We start from the raw sequence: 20,969 nt of genomic DNA on the forward strand, positions 1-20,969 counted from the left end.
GTCATTGTTAATTCGTTGCTCCACTTCCCGTCATTCATTCTCCCTTCACATAAGCACACACACACTGGCACACACAGGAAACACTGGTCCGGGTAATGGATGGAGGGGTGATGGAAGGACGACACGCGCGCGCGCGCGCACACACACACACACACACACACACACACACACACACACACACACACACACACACACACACACACACAGTGATACAGCAAGATTGTGGCTCCTCCCCCCGACGATGCTCACGTCCACTTTTAAACATCACACCACTGCTGTAGCACCGCCCTCCTGTCGGCTTCATAGAAACTCATCAGATGTGACTCGGACCCCATAATATTTTGCTGGCACTCGTCTTTTACGCACAGCCGCGGCGTGACTCTGCTGTCTGCACTCTCTGTGTGATCCAGAGCCTTTTTACGCACGGGTCTTGCTGTGAACTCACCCACCACTCCTCCATAACCTGCGCTCATCATAGCTGACTGACCCTTCCGTTGCTGTCAACTAAGAAGAAGTAAGGAGGAGAGGACATGTTTGGGATGTGGAGGAGATTCACCGGGCTGTCAACATGTTGGTGTCTGCTGATGCTGATTCATTTTTTGCCCCAAGCAGGTAAGAAATGTGATTTCCTGGAAAGTACCTTTCATGCCACACAGAGGGATGCTCTGGCGTGTAGACATTGGTATGGCTGATTGTGGCGACACATAGAAATATCGTTCATAGTCCACTATTTAATATTTATGCCTTGTAGTATTCTTTCGCATCATTTTTGTTGTTCATATATCACAAATGTAGGCTAAATGTTTCCTCGAGCTCCTGTGGTGAATGTGACTGGTGGATGAGGGGAATTACTTTGTGTTGAGAAACATTTGGCTCATTCTGAGTGTCATTTAAACTCTCCTGTGAATTTAATAACTGTGAAAACGACAACGAGGACGTGTATAACAAAATATTATCTGTGATAACGACACACTGTGGTTTCTATATTGGGTAGAAATGAATGGAATAAGCGCAACGCACTCTGATTGGTTCACTCCGCTCTCGAATGAAACCGAACAGCCAATCACGTTCGGCCGTGCTGCCGGCCCGTGTCAAGTTTCGGGTGGGTGGAACAAACAGAAATAGGCGGCTGTCAACTCGAAAGGGTGTGGCAACACCATCCTCTCTGCAGGAGCTGGAGGAAATGAGATGCTGGAAAATCTGCATTTTTCTTTTGGCTGCACAAGCTTATCTAAACATAATAGGAGTGTGTGTGTGTGTGTGTGTGTGTGTGTGTGTGTGTGTGTGTGTGTGTGTGTGTGTTCACCCTCTCCCCTGTTCAACTTATCCCCGGGACAGTAATACCACACATTCAGTATCACATCATACCAGAGGAAATAGCTTCTGGAGGTTTTACTTATACTGAGTAAGCAGGTGTTGAGTGTTGCTCATAAGACACAGGCACACACAATATACATTCTACCCTCAAGCACACACAATATAATAGAAAAAGTAGGGTTGCAAGCAGGTAAAGCAAGCAAACTTTATTTATATAGCACTTTTTGAATGACACGTAGAGGACCATAAGAAACCAGCAGAATTAAGTGTACAACACTGTTAGAGAGAGAAAATACAAAGTGCTAATTTAAGAGAAAAGGGGAAAAAAGAAAGGAAAAAAGACGCTTTTGAAGATGCACACTGTGATACATTTGCCTATACTGACGGCTTTAAGATATGACCAACATTAAAGGAAAGCACCACCTAAATTTCAATATGTTGTCTCCAAGGTCTAGGAAAGTTCAATAAATATTTGTGGACATGAGCTACTCTTTCTTAAAGCCAGAAACTAGAGAAGTAAGTCTTTTTTATACCGAAGTGAGCTTTATTCTATTGTAGTGTTTTCAGCTCTGAGCCAGAGAATGTACCCATATAGACAGAACATTGCCCTGGGTCAGGCTGTTCTCACGCACAGCAGTTCACCAAATTTAATGCATATCTTGAACCAGTAATTTGTGCATAATGTCACTATTTCAGAAGGCTGCGATCAGGTGACCAATGCACTGACGGTAGTAAAGAAGGAAGTGGTCCCGAGCGGTTCATTTAGGAGGCAGGTTGGGGTGGTGGATGGGTTACAAAATACAGACTTTCCCCAGGAGACACAAGCAATAACTTTTAATGAACTTTGAGTCATTTTAAATTTTGTCACTATGTCATCACTATGTCTCTTTCCTAATCCTGACCACAGTAACTTCACTTGTGTGAACCTAGCCTTTGTAACTTTACATTAATTACGTGACTTAATGTCAAGGACATAATGTCATCCGTGGGGCATTAATTCATAGAATATCATACAAACTGTTGTGTTTGCATTTTCGTACGATCTTTCACAATTCAATGTCTGTGGAGCAGCTCCAGGCTTCATACCCTATGACATGACAAAGTTGAGTTTTAGCACTCTAGTTTTTGGATTTAGGAGAGAGATGTTCATGTTTACTGATATTTTTGGAGTGTTTTTGACCATAGGAATAACATGTATGAATTTTGAAAACTGGAGCGCTTCCCCTGTAAGAAGTGGTGAGTCATACATATCAACTATTAATACCTCATTGACAGACACTTGAATGACTAATTGAATACTCAAACTGTGCTTAATTTTAGCCCCACATCATCACCGTTCAATTTTAGCAACAAATGACTTATTACAATATGCCATTTATTGTTATACAACTATGTCGACTGGTGAAGGAGTGAACTGAATGCCCTTTAAGGCCAAAAATGTGCTGAGAATGAACCTGGCTTCAGCCCCATTCTGCCAGCCTGTAATCCCTTGATAATCTCAACTCAACTCCAAGAGCTTTTTAGATTAAAGCTAAAGTTTTTTTCCAGTTCATGGCACTCACTTCCAGTCATCTGATCTAGTAGTGTGTGTCTGTGTGTGTGTGTGTGTGTGTGTGTGTGTGTGTGTGTGAGGGAAATATTCACATGCACTTTCTTTCTCTTTGTTTAAAGGTCGGGCTCAGGTTTGTTTAATGTACTCACTTTGTGTTTATGGTACTCCTGAAATGAGGCCATGCTCTGTAGTAAAGAAGCATGGAAGAGTAAACTTTTAGACTGTGGTGACCTACAAAGACTTTCATCTATCAATAATTTAGAAATACCTCCGTAGCATGCTGTACAATTAGAAGGCTGGCGTTGCCCATTCACTGAAGTGTGCAGGGGTGAGATACTGACATGCTGCAGAGGAAATGTGCAGCAGTTTGATGCAGATAGCAACCTCATTATCAAGTCTGAAAGTTGAAGTCTTGCACTGTCTCTGCCCAGAGTCTTTAACTAAGATGATTGTGTTTTTGGCATCTGGGAATCAAATTTAATTTGGCCACATTACTGTTTGTCTCAATATTGTGTAGCAACAGTAGATTACTGAACCAGTATGTACTCAGATCCAAAGCAGAAGTTGCTCCTCATAATGCACATGTATCCTGGTTATTTATTAACTGCTGACTGTATGTTTGAGTCAATAAACACACCTCTTTATGAAGGTTCTTGGTGTGTGTGCGCACTGCATGCATGTGCCATAAAAAGACAGGAATGCATTGTTAGTAGACAAAGTCACATGTGATTACAAAGAGGGATTGTTGTCGTGCAGCATTGCGACGGCCGCTTGTTTAACCTCTTGTGAGTATCTGCCATTCATTCGGCCAGTTCCTGCTGTCAGACAAGCATGGCTTTTCATACATTTTGGAGTGAATTGCAGCAGTCTGGTGTGTGTTTGAGGCGGTACTCGAATGGCCTTACATGGCGGTGTTATGGCTGGGCGGTTTGCTGGTTGTCAGGTTCACACTGTGGGTATAAATAGCAGGTAGATGATTCATTTTTTCTGCAGGAGCAATTAATGCACTCTGCTTGTTATACTTTTCAAACAGGTCTCCTGACTTGAATTTGTGGTTTTGTGTTCAGCTCTCTGTCTGCAGGTGTAAATGTCAGCAGTAGCATGCATGCAGTAGATTTTGACTTTCTCAACTGTGCCCAACACATTTGCAAGTGTGAGAGGAAATACGATTGTGGTGTAGGTGACCCAATTTCATTTTCACTGTAGCTACAAGGACCAAAAATATGCTCAACATCACATTTAAGTAACATTTGAAGTAGATCTTTAAAAATATAGTGATTTAAAAATACTTAAGTCGAAAGATTAATGTGACAAAACAGTAAATAACTAATATCTTCTTATTTAGTCAAACTAAACCTGAGGTTTTCACCACAGAAAAGACTTCCTGTAAAGAATTAAAGGAAATGTCCTCTTGCTGAACTGTATTCTTAGGATGCTCATGACCCATATGTGGAAGCGGCAGGAAAGATTAGTGGGGGAAAATTGACAAAAAAAAACGGCCTGTATAGTTAACAGTCTCCACCCTCAGAGATGAGGTCAGGAGTTTGGAGGTCAGAGTCTGTCCCAGTTTTGCTTTTTCTTCTGCAACTGGAATGAATGAACAATTCTCAAAAAAGGAAAGTGAGCAACAGATGCAATAAACTCGTTTTATTTTGTTATACATACTGAATGCCAACGCATGTTTTGAGGAAAGGCTGAAGTATGCTTTGGAAACTCTTTTCCTGGAATCCCCGCAGGCTGCATGCCTGGCCGCCCCGCCATGTGTGAGCGATTGTGCGTATACGTGGTTTCCCTGAAAATGTGAGCATGTGGGGTACACGGGAGGTGCCTCTCAGCATCAGCCAAAGTTTTTCCCTTAATTAGTGAAACCTTGAATCAACTTTAAATGGGACCTATTAGGCTCATTTTTAGGTTCATACTTGTATTTTGGGTAGAATGTGTTCACATGCTGTAATGTTCAAAAACACTTTATTTTCTGTGCTTGAACATTTGTATTCACCCTCTGTCTGAGATACTCCATTTTAGCGCCTATTGCTTGAAGTCCCCTTCCTGAAAAAGACCAGTCTGCTCTGATTGGTTAGTGTTTCCAGATCTTCCACATTTGTGCTCCCGGCATCTCCGTACCATCTGCATCCACTGCTGAGGAGTGACTGTATCGGGGGAAAACGGCACTTTCCGCCATGAAAATTCACCAATAAAAGTTCCTATACCAAAATCTTCACAACTAGACGTTCCAGCAGGAATATGATCTGAAATCAGGGAGAAGTCAACAACACTGGCAACCAAGTTTACATGTTTCCATGATGTTAGTAAGTGGCTACATATAGCAGTGTAGCCTATGTAATGTAAACATTGGCAGTAGCGTGCCTGGAGCAGATGACCATTAAAAAAATCCATCACAAGCTGACATCAGCTCGTTTTGAAAGGAGAAAAAAGGTTGGAATATTCAGAACAGTCTGAAGCCTGAGTTTTTTTGCTCACAGGGATTACTTTTGCACATATTTGCGTCATTATTTTAATGATGTTTAATATAAACATCTGACGTTGTAATGTTTTATATTCATGACAGAAAATAAGGAAGAGCATAATAGCCCCCTCTCATGTTCCCAAGAAAAACAAAAGATGAGAATCAGTCAATGTCTCACTTCTTGTTTTATATTTTCAACGCAGGAAGGAGGTGACTCTTTGTGGCAAGCCCAGTATTGAGAAAGCATCCTCACCACGTTTGACAGTTTCCTGAATTACCACTCTATTGTAATCCATCAGACCTGTACAATCTGTCTTTCTTTAACTGTCATCACTCATTCACACACTCAAGTTGACAGACATTCTTGTGCTTAGAGTCTCCACCTCGGTCTGTGGGTCACCGTAGTGATGCTGTTATAAGGAATGTCACTCTGGGACCAATCAGCTACTGGTGGTGTGATTATTAGGCTCCTCCTATGCCATTGTCTTAAAGGGATAGTCTGTCATATCCTCAGCCTCCAGGTCTCAGGAGAGACTGGTGATGTAGAGGTGATGGAGGATGAAACACACTTGAATGTGAAAGGCCGTTGTTGGTTTCACACATACCTTGATGTTGATGCCCTCTTTGCTTTGACTGGCAACTTTGTTGAGGTGTGATCACCTCGGGGCAAGACCTCTGAGCCCAAAATAAACTGGGGTCAATTTAAGGTCGAAACCGCTTCAAACTTTCAAAGCTCAAGCGGAGAAGTGAGGCTCTTGCCACTTGTGTGACAAAAAGAGGCGTGAGTCGTGTTCCATACCTGAAATGTGTCAAAACAATGAGAAACAGGCGTGTGGTTGGGTTAAACTTGGTTTTCATAACTTAATGATTGCTACACCTCAGAGTTCACCTGTAGGTGGACCAAAGATGTAGATGAGCAATGAGTGGAGATTACCACCAAAGTTACAACGTCAATGAAACACACTGTTGTACATCCAATAAATATTTTTCCGTCTGACTTCCTCTTATTTATGACCTTTTCTTTTTAATTTATTGTTTTTTCTTCTGTTATCTTTTTGTAAAATATGGACTTTAATGTCCAAAAGTAAAGTGAAATGAAAAGAGGTTTAACTGAGTTGTGGGTATGACTCCCAATGTGTGCATCATGAGAGAACGATGACACATAGGACTACTAATTTTGTTTTTCTGCCAAGAAAGGGCCTCCTCTGTCTAAACACGTCACATCCAGCATCCAAATTATTACTTCACATCTTGTTCTAACACAAGTCTGGGAACCACACGGTGTTGTTATCTTAATTTGGTAATCTCCTCTTAGTTTGACAAGAGTAAAGGTGTGGTTTTCACACTCGCACCAGTGGCCTTCAATAGTAATCATTTGTCCTGTGTGTAATTTTCAGTTAAATATTAACCTCACAGTGACACCAGTTATATTTATGTGTGTTAACTGAAGCTCACGTTACTACAAGGTGCTCACGAGCGCTTTTATCATTCACAGATGCAGTCTACACATGCAGCTCCACTCAGTTTACATGTGGAAATGGGAGGTGCATCACCCGCAAGTGGATTTGTGATGGAAGTGACGACTGTGGTGATGGAACTGATGAACTGCCTGCAACCTGCGGTAATTTAATCACTGATATGACTTTGATCTGCCTGAAGAATAAAGAAAAAATTAAGTACATGTACTTGGACTGCAACTAGGGATTGTCTTTATTATCCATTTATCTGCCATTTACTTTCTTAATCAATTATTTTGTCTATAAAAGTAATAGTTTTTTTTTTTAAAGTTGTGACAATGCCTGTGACTTTTTTCACAGAGCCCACCATGATGCCTTCTGTTTGCTTGTTTTATCTGACCAAAAATTCAAAAACCAGAGATTTTAAATTTGCTATCTGAAATGACAAAGAAAAGAATCAAATCTGCACATTTGAACAGCTGGAACCAGCAAATGTTGGGAATATTTGCCTAAAAATGAAGAAAGCAATGATAAGAATAATTATTTTTTGTTAAATTTTAATTTTCTGTTAATTTACTAATAGATTTATCAACTAATTGTTGGAGCTCTACATGGCATGACCATAAATATTAATCAAAATTATATTAATACAAAATATGACAGAAAGCATTATCTTGACCTGCTTATCACATCAAACCATAAACATCATTTACAACAGTGAAGCCACTGAACAACAATAGTTTATTGTTCAGTTCTTTAACATACTCTGACTGTTTCGTAGGTCTTAACTCTTTGTCGATACATGTGATCATCAGTCATACTTTCTGTTTCTGTCCTCAGCAACCAAAACCTGTCTGCCGACAGAGTTCAATTGCGGCCCTCCCAGGAACCAGTGTATACCAGGAGGCTGGCACTGTGACGGCAGGGCTGAATGTGACAACGGAGCGGATGAAGAAAACTGCAGTAAGTTTTATATAGCCTAGTTATTTCACACTTTTCAAAACATACTTAAACAAGTGACTTCCTGATTTTGTCTGCAGGAGTATGGTGTCCAATTTGAATTCATTTAGTTTAAAATAAGTTAAGATACACTTTATTGATCCCACACAGCGAAACAGAAGTCAGAAGTGTCACAGGAGCAAAACTGAGTACAATGATAGATGCATGGTGTAGATAAGTAATTTTAAAAAATAGAAAACCATATACATTATGTGCATTTACCATACAATGAGGATAATGATATACCACATATAAATACAACAGTGTACTGAAATAAATCATTACCAATATAGTTAGGAGATAAGTAAGTAATTCAAAAATTGCATTTTTAAGAGTGGAATCAGATGATGGCTAAAATCCTGATGTCCACAGAGTGTTTGGTATTTAGAAACAAACACAAGGTTATTATTTTTTTTAGATCTTTTTTTTTGGCTTTTTGCCTTTGATTGATGGGGTGGATGTTGGGCGTGGGGGCACAGGCTGGGGTCGGGCCCGTGTCCACGGGACGGGGCCTTTGTGCATGGGGTACCTGCTCTACCCACTAAGCCACCGGGCGCCCCAAACATTATGTTATTATAACAATAAATAACTCTACTGTTTTGATGTTTTTGGTGTGAATTTCACATCTAAATCATATCTAGCTTTAACATCATATTAATTCCTCTCTTCTCCCTCTCCTGTTGCACCACAGTGGCCAAACAATGCAGCGCCAGTGAGTTTCGCTGTGGCAATGGCCAATGTATTTCCAAGTCCTTCGTTTGCGACAGGGACAACGACTGTTCAGACGGCTCAGATGAGGCTTCCTGCCCCAAACCCAGCTGTAGTTCTGGTTCCTTCCAGTGCAACAACTCAGTGTGTGTGCTGGCCACGTGGCGCTGCGATGGAGACAAGGACTGCGCCGACGGGTCAGATGAGTGGCCACAGAACTGTGTGGGACAGGAGCCCAAGAAGACGCCGGCACTCTGTGGTGTCCACTACTTCCAGTGTGCAAATGGGGACTGTATCCACAGTGGCTGGAGGTGTGACGGAGCCAATGACTGCCGGGATGGATCGGACGAGGTCAACTGCAGTAAGTTGGCTTTCTGTAAATCTTATTAATTCCCTAGCTTTTCCATTCCATCCATCTTCTCTTCAGCAAACTTCTGAAAACGCTTCTTTGGCTCATATTTAGTTTTTACTTTAATAGCAAAACTGTGCCCAACAGATGTAGCCCATTCGTGCTTGAGAATACATAATATCCTGTTGGAATCCTGCTCAGTATCATCAGTGTTAACATAAGACTCACAACAAATAATGTCATTGAGGATTTTTTCCTCATTCTATGCCATCTGATTTTTCTTCCATTTCTCTCTGTCTCATTTCACTGTCTCTTTTTCTTTTTTTTTTAAGCTCGCCCTACTTGTCGCCCAGATGAGTTCCGGTGTAATGATGGTGCCTGTATCCATGGCAGCCGCCAATGTGACAAAATACCTGACTGCAGGGACCAGAGTGATGAAGCCGACTGCCAAAAAGGTGACTATTTCACCAACGCGCTCAACTGTATACCAGTCAGACTCAAGTCACAAATTTAATGATTTGAGACATTACAAAATCAAAGAAGGCTTACAGCTTGACTTGGACTTTAACAACAATGACTCCTGAATTCATTTGGACTTGAGCCTTTTGAGCCAAAAATATTTGATACCTTCCCCCAAGACCAAAGATTTAAAAGTATGTTATTTAAAAAAAGTGCCACAAATCAATTAATCTCCTTTTATCTCCTGAATCAACGAGTCCAGCGAGTCGACACTTAATTCTCCAAATGATCTTCTTTGATTTGAACCAACTCTACAGAATCCAATCAAGTAGAAGGACAGAACCATAAAGAACATTTGAGTGCTGGAATGACACCAAAGATAATTTTGCTGGCGAACAAAAACTATGTGGTGGTCAACAAAAAAACAAATTGCAGTATGCAAAACATTCATGTATTTCTTCACTCATTATCCATAACTGCTTATCCTGTTAAGTGTGGGTGGGCTGGAGCCTATCCCAGCTGACATTGGGCAGGAAGCGGGGTCCACCCTGGACAGGTCGCCAGACTGTCACAGAGGTGACACATAGAGGCAGACAGCCATTCAGGTTCACATTCATACCTATGGGTAATTAAAAGTCATGAATTAACCTAACCTGCATGTCTTCGGACTGGTGGAGGAAGCAGGAGAACCTGAGAAAACCCTCGCTGACACAAGGACAATATGTAAACTCCACACAGAAAGGCTTCAACTAGCTGGCAGGTTCAAATCAGGAAACCTCTTGCTGTGAGGCAGCAATCCTACCCACTGCACCACCATGCCACCCAGTATACAAAACACATGGGTTGAAATTTACAGATAAAAGCACAACAGCTTCCAACTTTGTTTGACATTTAAATTTGCACAAAGAATGGTAAGTCAAGGCAAATATTAACATAGTGAGCTAGAACTTAGCTAATGTTTCTCTGTTGTTAAAATGGCATTATATTTGGATAAAAGCAAATTATGACTTGTTTGGGACTCGAAAATCAAGGTTTACAACTTGGATTTAAGATATACTTTATTGATCACCCAGGGGGGAAATTTGACTTAGGACTTGAGTGCAAAGACTTAAGACTTATTTATGATCTGCAAAACACTGACTTGGTCCAACCTCTGCTGTAAACAGATGCTTATATTTTCTTCCTTAAAACCCACAGAAATGTCGTAATATCTTTGCAAAACAGTCTCATACTATTACATCACACTTACATTCACACTGTTCTTCTTCACAGAAAATGTATGCGAGGGTCCCACTATGTTCCAGTGTGGCAGCGGGGAGTGTATCAGCATGGACAAAGTGTGCGACACACGGAGAGATTGCATAGACCGGTCCGATGAACCTGGCAATGAGTGTGGTAAGTGAAGGCTTATTTTACCCTTCACCCAACAGTCAAAAATCATCAGACCAGGAAATGTATCAAATTCTCAGTATGCTCTCAGGCTCCATTGCTGCTTGTAGAAAAAGAAAAAGTGAAACCACATCACAGCCTGGAAAATATGATAGGAACAAGCTGGCCAAGCTGCCGAGCGGCCTAGATAGTTTGTGGTTTGAATAAGTGAGTTAATCGTCATTTCGAGCTACCATTAGGAAAATGGTTGTCATGAATACTGTTTAAAAGCTCTGTGTGTCTGTGTCTCCACAGAGAACAATGAGTGTTTGACCAAAAATGGTGGATGCTCCCATTTCTGCAACAACATGAAGATTGGCTACAACTGTTCCTGCCCAGCTGGATACAGGCTGAAGATGGACAAGAAAACCTGTGAAGGTGAGAGGACTGAGTCTGATGAGGCTATTACAAGATTTGGATTGTGGACATATTTTTTAAGAAAACAGTATTAGAAACTTGATTTATTTGCCATCTGCTGTCTTTCAATATCCCCCTTGACCCTCTGTTCCTCCACCTGCAGACATCGATGAATGTGCTGAGCCAGACACTTGCAGTCAGATCTGCATCAACCTGCCCGGCAGCTACAAGTGTGATTGCGAGGAGGGCTATGAGATCGACCCCGTGAGCAAGACATGCAGGGCTGAATTAGGTAATGTTTGGTAGAAAGCCAGAACTTACTCTCAAGAGCAGCTGTCTCATCTGACAGTTGACAGATTTGTGGAGCTATCTGAAAAATGTTTCCTTACTCTCTCGTCTGTGTCCTCCAGGCACCGTGCCCACCCTCATCTTCACCAATAGACACGAGGTGAGGAAGATGGCGGCGGACCGCAGTGATTACGTTCGTCTGATCCCCCAGCTAAAGAATGTGGTGGCTCTGGACATGGATATACCGAACAAGATGCTCTTCTGGTCTGACCTGTCGCTGAAGAAAATTTACAGGTTAGAAAGACTCAGTTCATCAAAGGATTGCATGGCTTTTGCGACGTCTGTACAAATAAGACAAAAAGAAATAGTGTAATTCTCAAAGCACCCCTTACTGCCCTGCCAAGCAAATAGTTGCCTGAAGTCAGACGCAAAAGAGGCATCACGGGTGTGTGTGTAGTGTAATGTCACCAGCGCGATAACTTTTGTGCAACAGACCTTGAGACAGGGCAGATAGCAGTTGCACATGATGTGCAATTCATGGTGCTATCAGTAGCCGCAATCCATTATTTGTGAGTTCACCCCTGAAACTTCACCGATCTGTTTCTTTTGCTGCACAACGAAGCCTGTTTCTATAACTCTGTATTTGATTTGAATGCAATATCTGTCTCTAAAGTGAATCTGTCCTCCCTCATCTGTCTCCCTACAGCTCCCACATAGACATGGCCGGTAACTCCTCTTACCATACTGTGGTAATTGGCAGTGGCATCGAGGCCCCAGAGGGCATTGCGGTGGATTGGATCCATGGCAACATCTACTGGACTGACAGCATTTTGAAGACAATCTCTGTGGCAACAACAGACGGCAGCAAGAGGAAGACCCTGATCACAGAGAACCTGCAGAAGCCAAGAGCCATCACAGTCGACCCTGTAAATAAGTAAGTGGAAGTTTCAGACAGGTTGCAGATATGAGACAGACTTGTGAAATTGCTGAAATGCATTTAAGTTTGGGATCAACTGGAGCTTTAGCTTTGCTGTGTCCTCTTCAGCTTTATGTACTGGACAGACTGGGGTGAGGAGGCCAAGATAGAGAAGAGCGGGTTAAATGGAGCAGATCGTGTTGCCTTGGTAACAGATAACATCATGTGGCCCAATGGCATCACCCTGGGTAAGCAGAATGACAAAGGATGCACTAAATGGAAACCAATTCACACTGTATTATTAGCACACATTTATATCTACCAGTCTGATATCTATAACATGCCTCGTTGTGTTTTCTGCTTTCTCTGGACAGACATGGTCAACCAGCGTCTGTACTGGGTGGACTCCAAGATGCACACTCTCTCCAGCATTGATGTGAACGGAGGGACAAGACACAGTGTCGTTTTCAGCGAGCAGAAGCTTGCCCACCCCCTCTCTCTGACCGTCTTTGAGGTTAGTGACGACGTTAATGTATCCCAGGTGGATATGAGAGGTGTTTAATTTCAAAGCAGCCAGTCAGCAATCCAGTTCATGCATGGTGAGCGTTATTAAGCTGAAATGGTTTAGAAGTAAGAAGCCAGAGCTGGGTGCACACTTTATTACCTATAAATTTAGATCAGTGATGCCGATTCAAAATGAATAATTAATCCATTTGTTTCTGAGGAAACTTGAACAAATGAATATTAAATGAAGTATTGTGAAACTGTATTACTCAAGTTGCATTTCTCTTTTTACAGGAGAAAGTGTTTTGGACAGACTTGACCAACAGTGCTGTTTTCAGTGCCAGTCGCCTGACAGGGAATGACATCACTCAGCTGGCATCTGACCTGGTCCAGCCAGAGGACATCATACTGTACCACAACCTCAAGCAGCCAATTGGTACACAAACCTCACTCATTCTGACGGCTATCGTAACAAACTTTTACATGCATGTACTGATTTCTAATGCTTTCTCTCTTGTAGGTACAAACTGGTGCAGAGAGAGCAACAATTTGAATGGAGGATGCGAGTTTCTGTGCCTCCCTGCCCCTCTGATCAACGAACACTCACCCAAATACACGTGCGTCTGTCCTGACCACATGGCCATGGGACCTGACATGAGGAAATGTGTGACAGGTAGGTGTCACCTGCACATGGCACTATGAATAAACTGAAAATTGACATTGAGTTATGGTGGTAATCCTTATATTTACTTTCCCAGCAGCCACAGTTGCCCCTCCTCCCAAAGAAGAAACTGGCACACCACTCCCGCCCAAAGCTCCCACCAAGCCACCTGCAAAACCAAGGCAGCCTGTCCCTACTACTCCTACTACAACTACAACTACAACCACAACTACCACCATAGTGACCAAAAAACCCACAACTACCTCATCTAGCCAGCCCACGCAGCAGCCTGCTGCTAGTGCTCAAGGTACAGGAAGGGGTTCTGGATAATTACTGTTTGATATCTGTACAGTAAATATTAGCCAACAACCAGTTAGCTTAGCATAAGGACTGGAAACAGGGGAAAACTCTCATCTTATTAGCACAACTAAAGCTCATGGATTACTATGTAATATCTCATTTGTTTAATGAGTTGTGGTTTGGAGGGGGTTGTGTGGGACATGTTCTTGGCTGGGTGCAGTGATTTCCTGTAGCCTCCACTGTGTGATAAGCTAAGCTAACCATCTTCTGGCAATAGCTTCATCGAGAATTTGCCTTACAGACAAGAGTTCTCACATTATTTTATTGAATTACATAAAGAAAATAACGTTTTGTCTGTTTTTTCAGGTAACAGATTGGCAGCCTTGCCCGCAGAAGCTCCTTCATCCCACCCTGTTGCTCTCTACATCGTGCTGCCAATACGTAAGTTCCACATTTCAGCCTTTTATGGCTTTCTGGTGAATATTCAACCACACAGCCTGTTCTCCTCACTCACTCACTCACTGGTTAATCCACACTCATTTTCACTGCTTCCCCTGGTCTCACCTAGTGACCTTGAAATGCTCTTTTGCTCTGCAGTGATCATGGCCCTAGTGGTCTTTGGAGCTGTGTTGCTATGGAGACACTGGCGTCTGAAGAACACCAACACCATCCACTTTGACAATCCAGTGTACCAGAAAACCACAGAGGACGAACTACACATCTGCAGGAACAGCTCTGACGGCTACGTTTATCCTCAGGTATCGTCTCCTTGATACCAGAACACTTTATTGTTGATAAAATACAGTCTCTAAATATGGACTGTGAGTATGTAGTTTTACAGCTTTGCTTATTTAATGTTTTTGTTTGTTTGTTTGTTTGTTTGTTTTACAGAGGCAAATGTTGAGCATGGAGGACATGGATGTTGCATGACCCCAAGATGAAGAAGACACGAGCTTTATTTAAAGTGATTTTTTTTCTGATGCAAAAATCAAGCAACAAAGGCCTTTTTTCTGCTGCTGCTGCTCAACAGCCCCTTTCCGTCCCTTCCCCCTCAGTGAGCTCATTCTGTGGCTTATGTTTCTGACCTCAGCACTGTGCCGTCCAAGTCTGACTAAAGTACTGAAAAAAAAGAAAGAAAAAGATCTTTGAAAATCAAGTGTAGCAGAACTACAGGATGCCATTTATTCAGACCACAAAATGGTTTCAAAATGAAGGAATAATCCGTGGTTCAGACGATAATGTTCTTAATCCCAGAGCTTTGACTCTTTGAAGCTGTCTGAAAAATGTCTTACTTCGCCACCAACAGATTGCCTCAGTATGTTGATTAAATACACAAAACACAAGTCAAAAAAGCCTGACCTATGCTGTCTTAACACTTGTGTGCCTTCCATCCACAATTTAGCGACATTGATTGATGTGTATAAAGCCCTGTCTGTACATATACAGATATTTTCGTTAACTGACTTCTCGTCCACACACAAACTGAGTTTTAGGTCAGAGAGATGAAGGTTTATCTATACAGGTACTGTGTGTATATATATATATATATATATATATATATATATATATTTGTAAAATGGAGCATTTGGGAAATGATGACATCATCTCCTCAGTACACTCATGCCATTCTTGATTTGTGTAAAGTGTACTAGAAACAACAACAATGATGGATTACCAGTTTGCTAATGTTTTGTTAGCACTGCTTGGTCTAATGATTACTTTACCCATAAACTGTAGGACAAGTACTGCTGCACCACTTCACAGACAAATTGAGGCTTCTCCGCATTTAAAGTTGGCAGATGGTGGGACACTTTTAAGAGTGGCATTGTTGTTGATGAGGAATGAAAGGAAAAGTTTTGCAGAGCACCACTTGTATGTTTTGAATGAGCTCCTTCATCCTTATATCAAAAATAAATCAACAGTAATGACATCCAAGTGGGTGTTTTGAAGAAGGTAATGTTAGCCTGTGCACTTTACAGCGTTTTTGATGAAGGGAGACCACTCATGTTGAAGACAATGATAGAGCATTTGCGCTTTTGCATTTTAGTGTGGACAGAGATATTTTGTAAGATGAAGGTTGTGTGGACAGAATTACTTTTTTAAAACTGAGGGAAAATATTTGTTTTGAAAAATGTCTGTGTGTAGACAAGGGCCTAAATGCCTTACTGACCCCACTACTTTCCACAGCAGTTTCTGTGATAGTTAATGCTATAGTGTTTTATCCCCGGGTAGTGATGGCCTTCATAATTCCACTGCGGCCTTCTCTCCTCTTAAGTTGCACACTTTGTTGGTTCCCATATCTTTGACATTTGTCTCTGCTGTCAGCCATCATGGTTCCCTTTAAATCAATACTCTTATGTTATTTTATTTCCCATTGTGACCCATTTTCAAACAAGGTTACTGAGTGTGGGGAAGCACAGATGGTGTACATTGTAAATGGAAAAGCTGCTGAGTTTTCTGAAGTCAACCAAAATGAAGAAAATGTCCTTTTTTAAATGAAGGTAGTTCATTAAAAAGTGATTGTATGCGATTACTCATCATAATACTGTAAATATTTTCTGTACATACTTTGTAAAACTCTCTTAAGTTCTCTCTGGTGTTGCCTTTTTACATTTGTAAATTGTAATCAAGAGATGTTGTAAATATGTAAGAGATTCTTTTATTTATTTATGGAAATATAGTAGAGAAGGTTTTTGATTTTTGTTGTCAGGCTGTAAATACAGTAAAACTATCGGAGCGCCTACTACGGTGTATTGTTTTTGTTCCAGCTTAGCCAGTCTAACCATTACATTGTACAGCTGTTATTTAAGTTATGTTCAATCAAAACTTTGGTCATCTGCTCAGTTTAGTGTGTGCGACATCCTATATGAGTCACTACTGCAGGGTAGTGCTGTGTGTTACAGAGAAATGCTAGAGAAGCTCTCTGTTTGTTTTTTAGTGATACATTACATAATTTATTTTGCTTCAGCTTTCCTGTTACTTTGACTTTTTGTTGTCACTGTGAGATGAAGGCACATACTGTAGTGTCAAAGCACGACGTTCTCTGTCACAGCAAAATGTATGAATGGACAAGGATTGATGCACAACAGCCTGCTTGTTAATGCGCATACTTTGTTGTTTTTGGTTGTGTTGGTCTTTTTTAAATAAAATAAATTATTTTAAAACCTGTCTTTTTCTTTAACGAGGGTCGGTTTAACTACTGACAACAAGACTGTACTAAACTGGGACATGTGGCAGAAAGAGCTCTCTCATCTGTTCTGAGCCTGATGATTAGATTAAGAGGAGGAGATACAGACTGATCTCAGGACTGAATGTCTTAGAGAGCTCTCCACTAACAAAGCTAATTATTCCTGGTACAATGGATGTCCATGAAACCTGTTTATCTCTATGTTGCCTGGAAACGTTGCCATCGCTCCCCTTCTTCAACACAATACAAACGCGAGTGGAGTGCTTGAACTTATCACCGTCAGACTGCCTTTGTCTAAAGAGCAAATTTGTTATCACCTGAATGGGAATTTGATGTTCCTGAGCCTGCGACAACATAAACAGATGTGTTTTCTCTCGTTTGAATCATCTGCAGGTTACACCTGTTGGTTTTGTTTAAACAGAGAGGCACTGACTTTAGTTGCATCCACACTTGTTCGTTCATCACAAGGCATGGAGACAGTTATTTGGCTCAGTTACAGAAGCAAATGAATGTGTCACACTATGGGTACTTCACTGGGAAGTACCCAGAGTAACTACGTTATTTTTGCAGACAAAAGGGGAAAGACTTTTCTACTAAGACATGATTTGGTTTCATTCTTGTCATGTCATGTTTTAAATGAAAAAAACTGACATGGCTTTTGGTTTAGAAAAGATGCCATGACCCCTTTCCCTTTAAATCTCTGTTTTTATAACCCCTGACTGGAATCTCCTCCTAACATTTCATCATGTTTTCCCAATGGAGAGGGAGAAATTAAACTCTAATGTACAATTCAATGAAAGTCATGTAAGAAAGAGAGATACAAGGGCGCTGTTCTGAGATGGCAAGACACACCCATAAAAGCAAACAACCAGCAAACATCCTCTTACTAATGTAATAAACCTCCTCCATAATTCATGCTTAATAATGGTTCCTCTCTGTAGAATGACAGTCCCAGCAGTAATCTGTCCGCCACAGTGCGTTAGAGTGCAGTGGGGCTTGTCACTGAGGGAGTAGTGGTGTAGCATCAACAGCAACTGGGAAGTGATATATCAGAAAGAGAAAGGGAAGGTGAAGCCAATAACAAAGAGTCGTTACGAGTAATGATAATAACATTTTAAAAAAACAGATATAAATTATGGAACAAGATGCTTGGGTGAGCGCATGCTTGACCCAGAGAACAAACAGAGGAACAGGACCTTAATGGCTTTAGGTCAAGGTGTGGCAAATGTTTCACCTCAAGGCAATGGTCCTTGTCCATTTTTTTTTTCTCAAAGTGCTGCTCTGATAACCCAAACTAAATAGAGTCAAGGGTGTCGCTTGTCACATGTACGTATAGTACCAATATTTTGGGAGGATAGAATTGTCCTAATGGATATTTGAGCAAACTTGTTTGTATAATCTTTCGAGTGAAGACATATTAGGTAATTATAATGTGACGTCACAGAGAATACGTCTTAATGACGACCAGTTAAGGCATGCTAGCATTTGAATGGCTGAGAGGGAGGGTGCTATATAAAGTCTTACGTCACGTCCAAATATCGTACTTACTGCCAGACTGGAGGAGATGCAAACTGATCAGTGTGCTGACGATGGTAAGTTATCAGGACTGTCAGTCCATACCTCAAGCATGAAGGAAAGTTTTGTCTTTCAGATATGATTTGACATCCGTCTGCACATCTTCCATATTGGAACAATCAAAATATGCTAGTAAATGAATACAGTGTGTAATAAAAGACGCAAACTTCTCTACAAAATCAACTCCAGTGATCCAAGGTCCAGTGTGTAGGATTTAGGGGCATCTATTGGCAGAAATGGAATATACTATAACTGTGTTGTCATCAGTGTATAATCACCTGAGACTAAGTTACCTTGCAATGAGCCATTTATATCTACGTACAGAGCAGATTCTCTTCCACCAAGGTCGCTATGTTGTTGGTTGCAAGCTCCAAACTCACTGCAAGGTGCTGCTTAATCTTACACACAAGTCCTTCAATTATTGAACCAATTTTCATGAAATTTCTTTTGTCATAAACATCAGTACTGGGACCAAGTGACTGAGGATGCATCTAATCAGCTCTATGTCAAAACATTAACCTTCTGAAAGGTCACAACTTCCTCTGGGACATGCAGGCTCCGATCAATGAAAGCAGCATCAACTCTGAATTATTTAGAAATTCAACTTGTGTGAGATTTTCCAAAGATGTATATATTGTTATAAAGCTGCATGGTTGCTTGTTATTGTATTAATAACTCAGTACATTCATTGATAATATAAACAAGACTATTTTTAGTTCCCCAGGCTCCAATTAAGAGAAGAACATCCAGTTCAGTTCAGCCATACACCCTGAGACATACAGTATGTGACAGGTTCACCTCAGCAGGCTGGACACTTACCATTACACAAACAATGTCACAAATAGTGGTAATCTCAAATAGTTTTTTAATCTTCATTGATTCACTGTAAATACTGACACACAATGTGGATGGAATTCCCTTCATAATTCTTTAGCAGTGTGTCTGTAGACTAGAGCTTACAGAATAGTTGTAACCTAGCAGCTGAGATGACTCCAAGGCAACTGTTTTACTCATGACGTATCTCACCTTTAATTGGTTTTGAATAACAGTGGTTTAGAGATAGGCCTATAAAATAAATAACTGAATGACTTTTAGACTTTGATTTGTGTGTGTGAGAAAAGGAGAGTGGGCTTGGTTTGATGTCAGGGACAGGCCCTGTTTAGGGACACGCTGCACCGCTGCCATCCAATTGCTTCCCTGCAAAACTGTGGTATGTTGTCTGTCAGGATCTGTGATCCACATTCCAGGGTTAAGGACTCCACACCCAACAGCATCACATCTGATGAAGGTCAAAAGGTGTGTGTAGTTTTTTTGTGTTTAACAATTTGAAATGCTCTTTTCAGCCATTAACAGCGTTGAGTGCATCTAAGTCTCACATTTCCATCACGAGGAGCTCAGTTATTTTGAGTATTCACAACAAATTAGCCTGAGTATCATTGTGTGCTGTACCCTACCCATGAGGCAATGTACAGATACACCTGAGGCTCAGGTGACAGATGACACCTGTCCCCTGCTATGCTCTGTGTCATCCATATCCCTTCCTAAGCTCATTGTTTACACATGTTCTCTGTCTTCTATTGGCCAGCTGGCAGCCAATAGGTGGAGTTTCATCTCACACCACTAACTTGTAAGCGAAAGGGGATGTCCTTGAAAATTGACAGCGGAAGGTGGACGGGGAGGAGGGGGGAGATGGAGAACAGATATTCCCCTGTCAGGTTACCAAACAGGGCACCAACAGTCCTGATGATAAGGTAACAACAACAGCCTGATAGGTCTCTGCCTGACAGCCTGAGGCCAAACAAGCTGAACCACAGCATCCCCAGCCGCGGGGGGCAGAAGGGTTTGTAACTGATACTTGTATTGTAAAATATCAAACTGAGGATGATCTGCTGCATCAGTGAAAGTCATGAGCGGCTCTGTTGGGTAGCCAGTATCAATTCCAAAACTAACACTGCCGGCTGTTATCGAGGCACGTATCACAGGAAATCTCACTGATATCTCTTTCACTCTGAGCCAGCATGCTGAGCTCAGCTGCTCTGACCCTGACAGTATCTTTCCGCTTAAAGCAGAAAAACCTTAAGTGGTATTGACGAAACTAACCAGAGAGGTTACAGAGAACAGTTCATGGCTGTCTTTCCCATGACACCACATAGTGGTCTATGATATATTTAAAGGGAAAGTTCACCCAAAAATACATTTTGAAAAATATTTTTTTTCCTCTTACCTGTAGTGCTATGTTGCCGAGTGTTGGATGTAGAGATGTCTGCCCTATCTCCACTGTAATGATAGCACTTGGCTCGTGGTGTTCAAGGCACCAAAAATACATGCAAAATGCAAAACTCAGTGGCAAAGTCTCTTTCCAGAAATCATGACCCAGTTACTCAAAATAATCCACAGACTGTGTTGTGAGCAGTTTCATGCAGGAACTGTTTTCTTTGTACCAAA

At 41.4% G+C, this 20,969-nt stretch overlaps 1 protein-coding gene across 2 annotated transcripts; it reads left to right on the forward strand.

Annotated features, from left to right (window-relative positions):
* Window positions 1-274: 274 nt before the first annotated feature.
* Window positions 275-14,837, forward strand: ldlrb (low density lipoprotein receptor b). 2 transcript variants are annotated; one of them, XM_033624647.2, is made up of 18 exons: window positions 275-612; window positions 6,832-6,957; window positions 7,634-7,756; window positions 8,484-8,861; window positions 9,182-9,304; window positions 10,581-10,703; window positions 10,992-11,114; window positions 11,257-11,385; window positions 11,504-11,675; window positions 12,088-12,315; window positions 12,427-12,545; window positions 12,672-12,811; window positions 13,096-13,237; window positions 13,322-13,474; window positions 13,560-13,769; window positions 14,129-14,203; window positions 14,360-14,520; window positions 14,654-14,837. In XM_033624647.2, exons 1-18 carry the CDS (start codon window positions 531-533, stop codon window positions 14,690-14,692), a joined length of 2,646 nt encoding a protein of 881 aa, XP_033480538.2. In that variant the 5' UTR covers window positions 275-530; the 3' UTR covers window positions 14,693-14,837. The 2 variants fall into 2 exon arrangements, with proteins under 2 accessions (XP_033480538.2, XP_033480539.2); XM_033624648.2 differs by having other exon boundaries at window positions 13,563-13,769.
* Window positions 14,838-20,969: the final 6,132 nt, after the last annotated feature.

Source organism: Epinephelus lanceolatus, chromosome 3, assembly GCF_041903045.1.
Source record: "Epinephelus lanceolatus isolate andai-2023 chromosome 3, ASM4190304v1, whole genome shotgun sequence".
NCBI lineage: Eukaryota > Metazoa > Chordata > Actinopteri > Perciformes > Serranidae > Epinephelus > Epinephelus lanceolatus.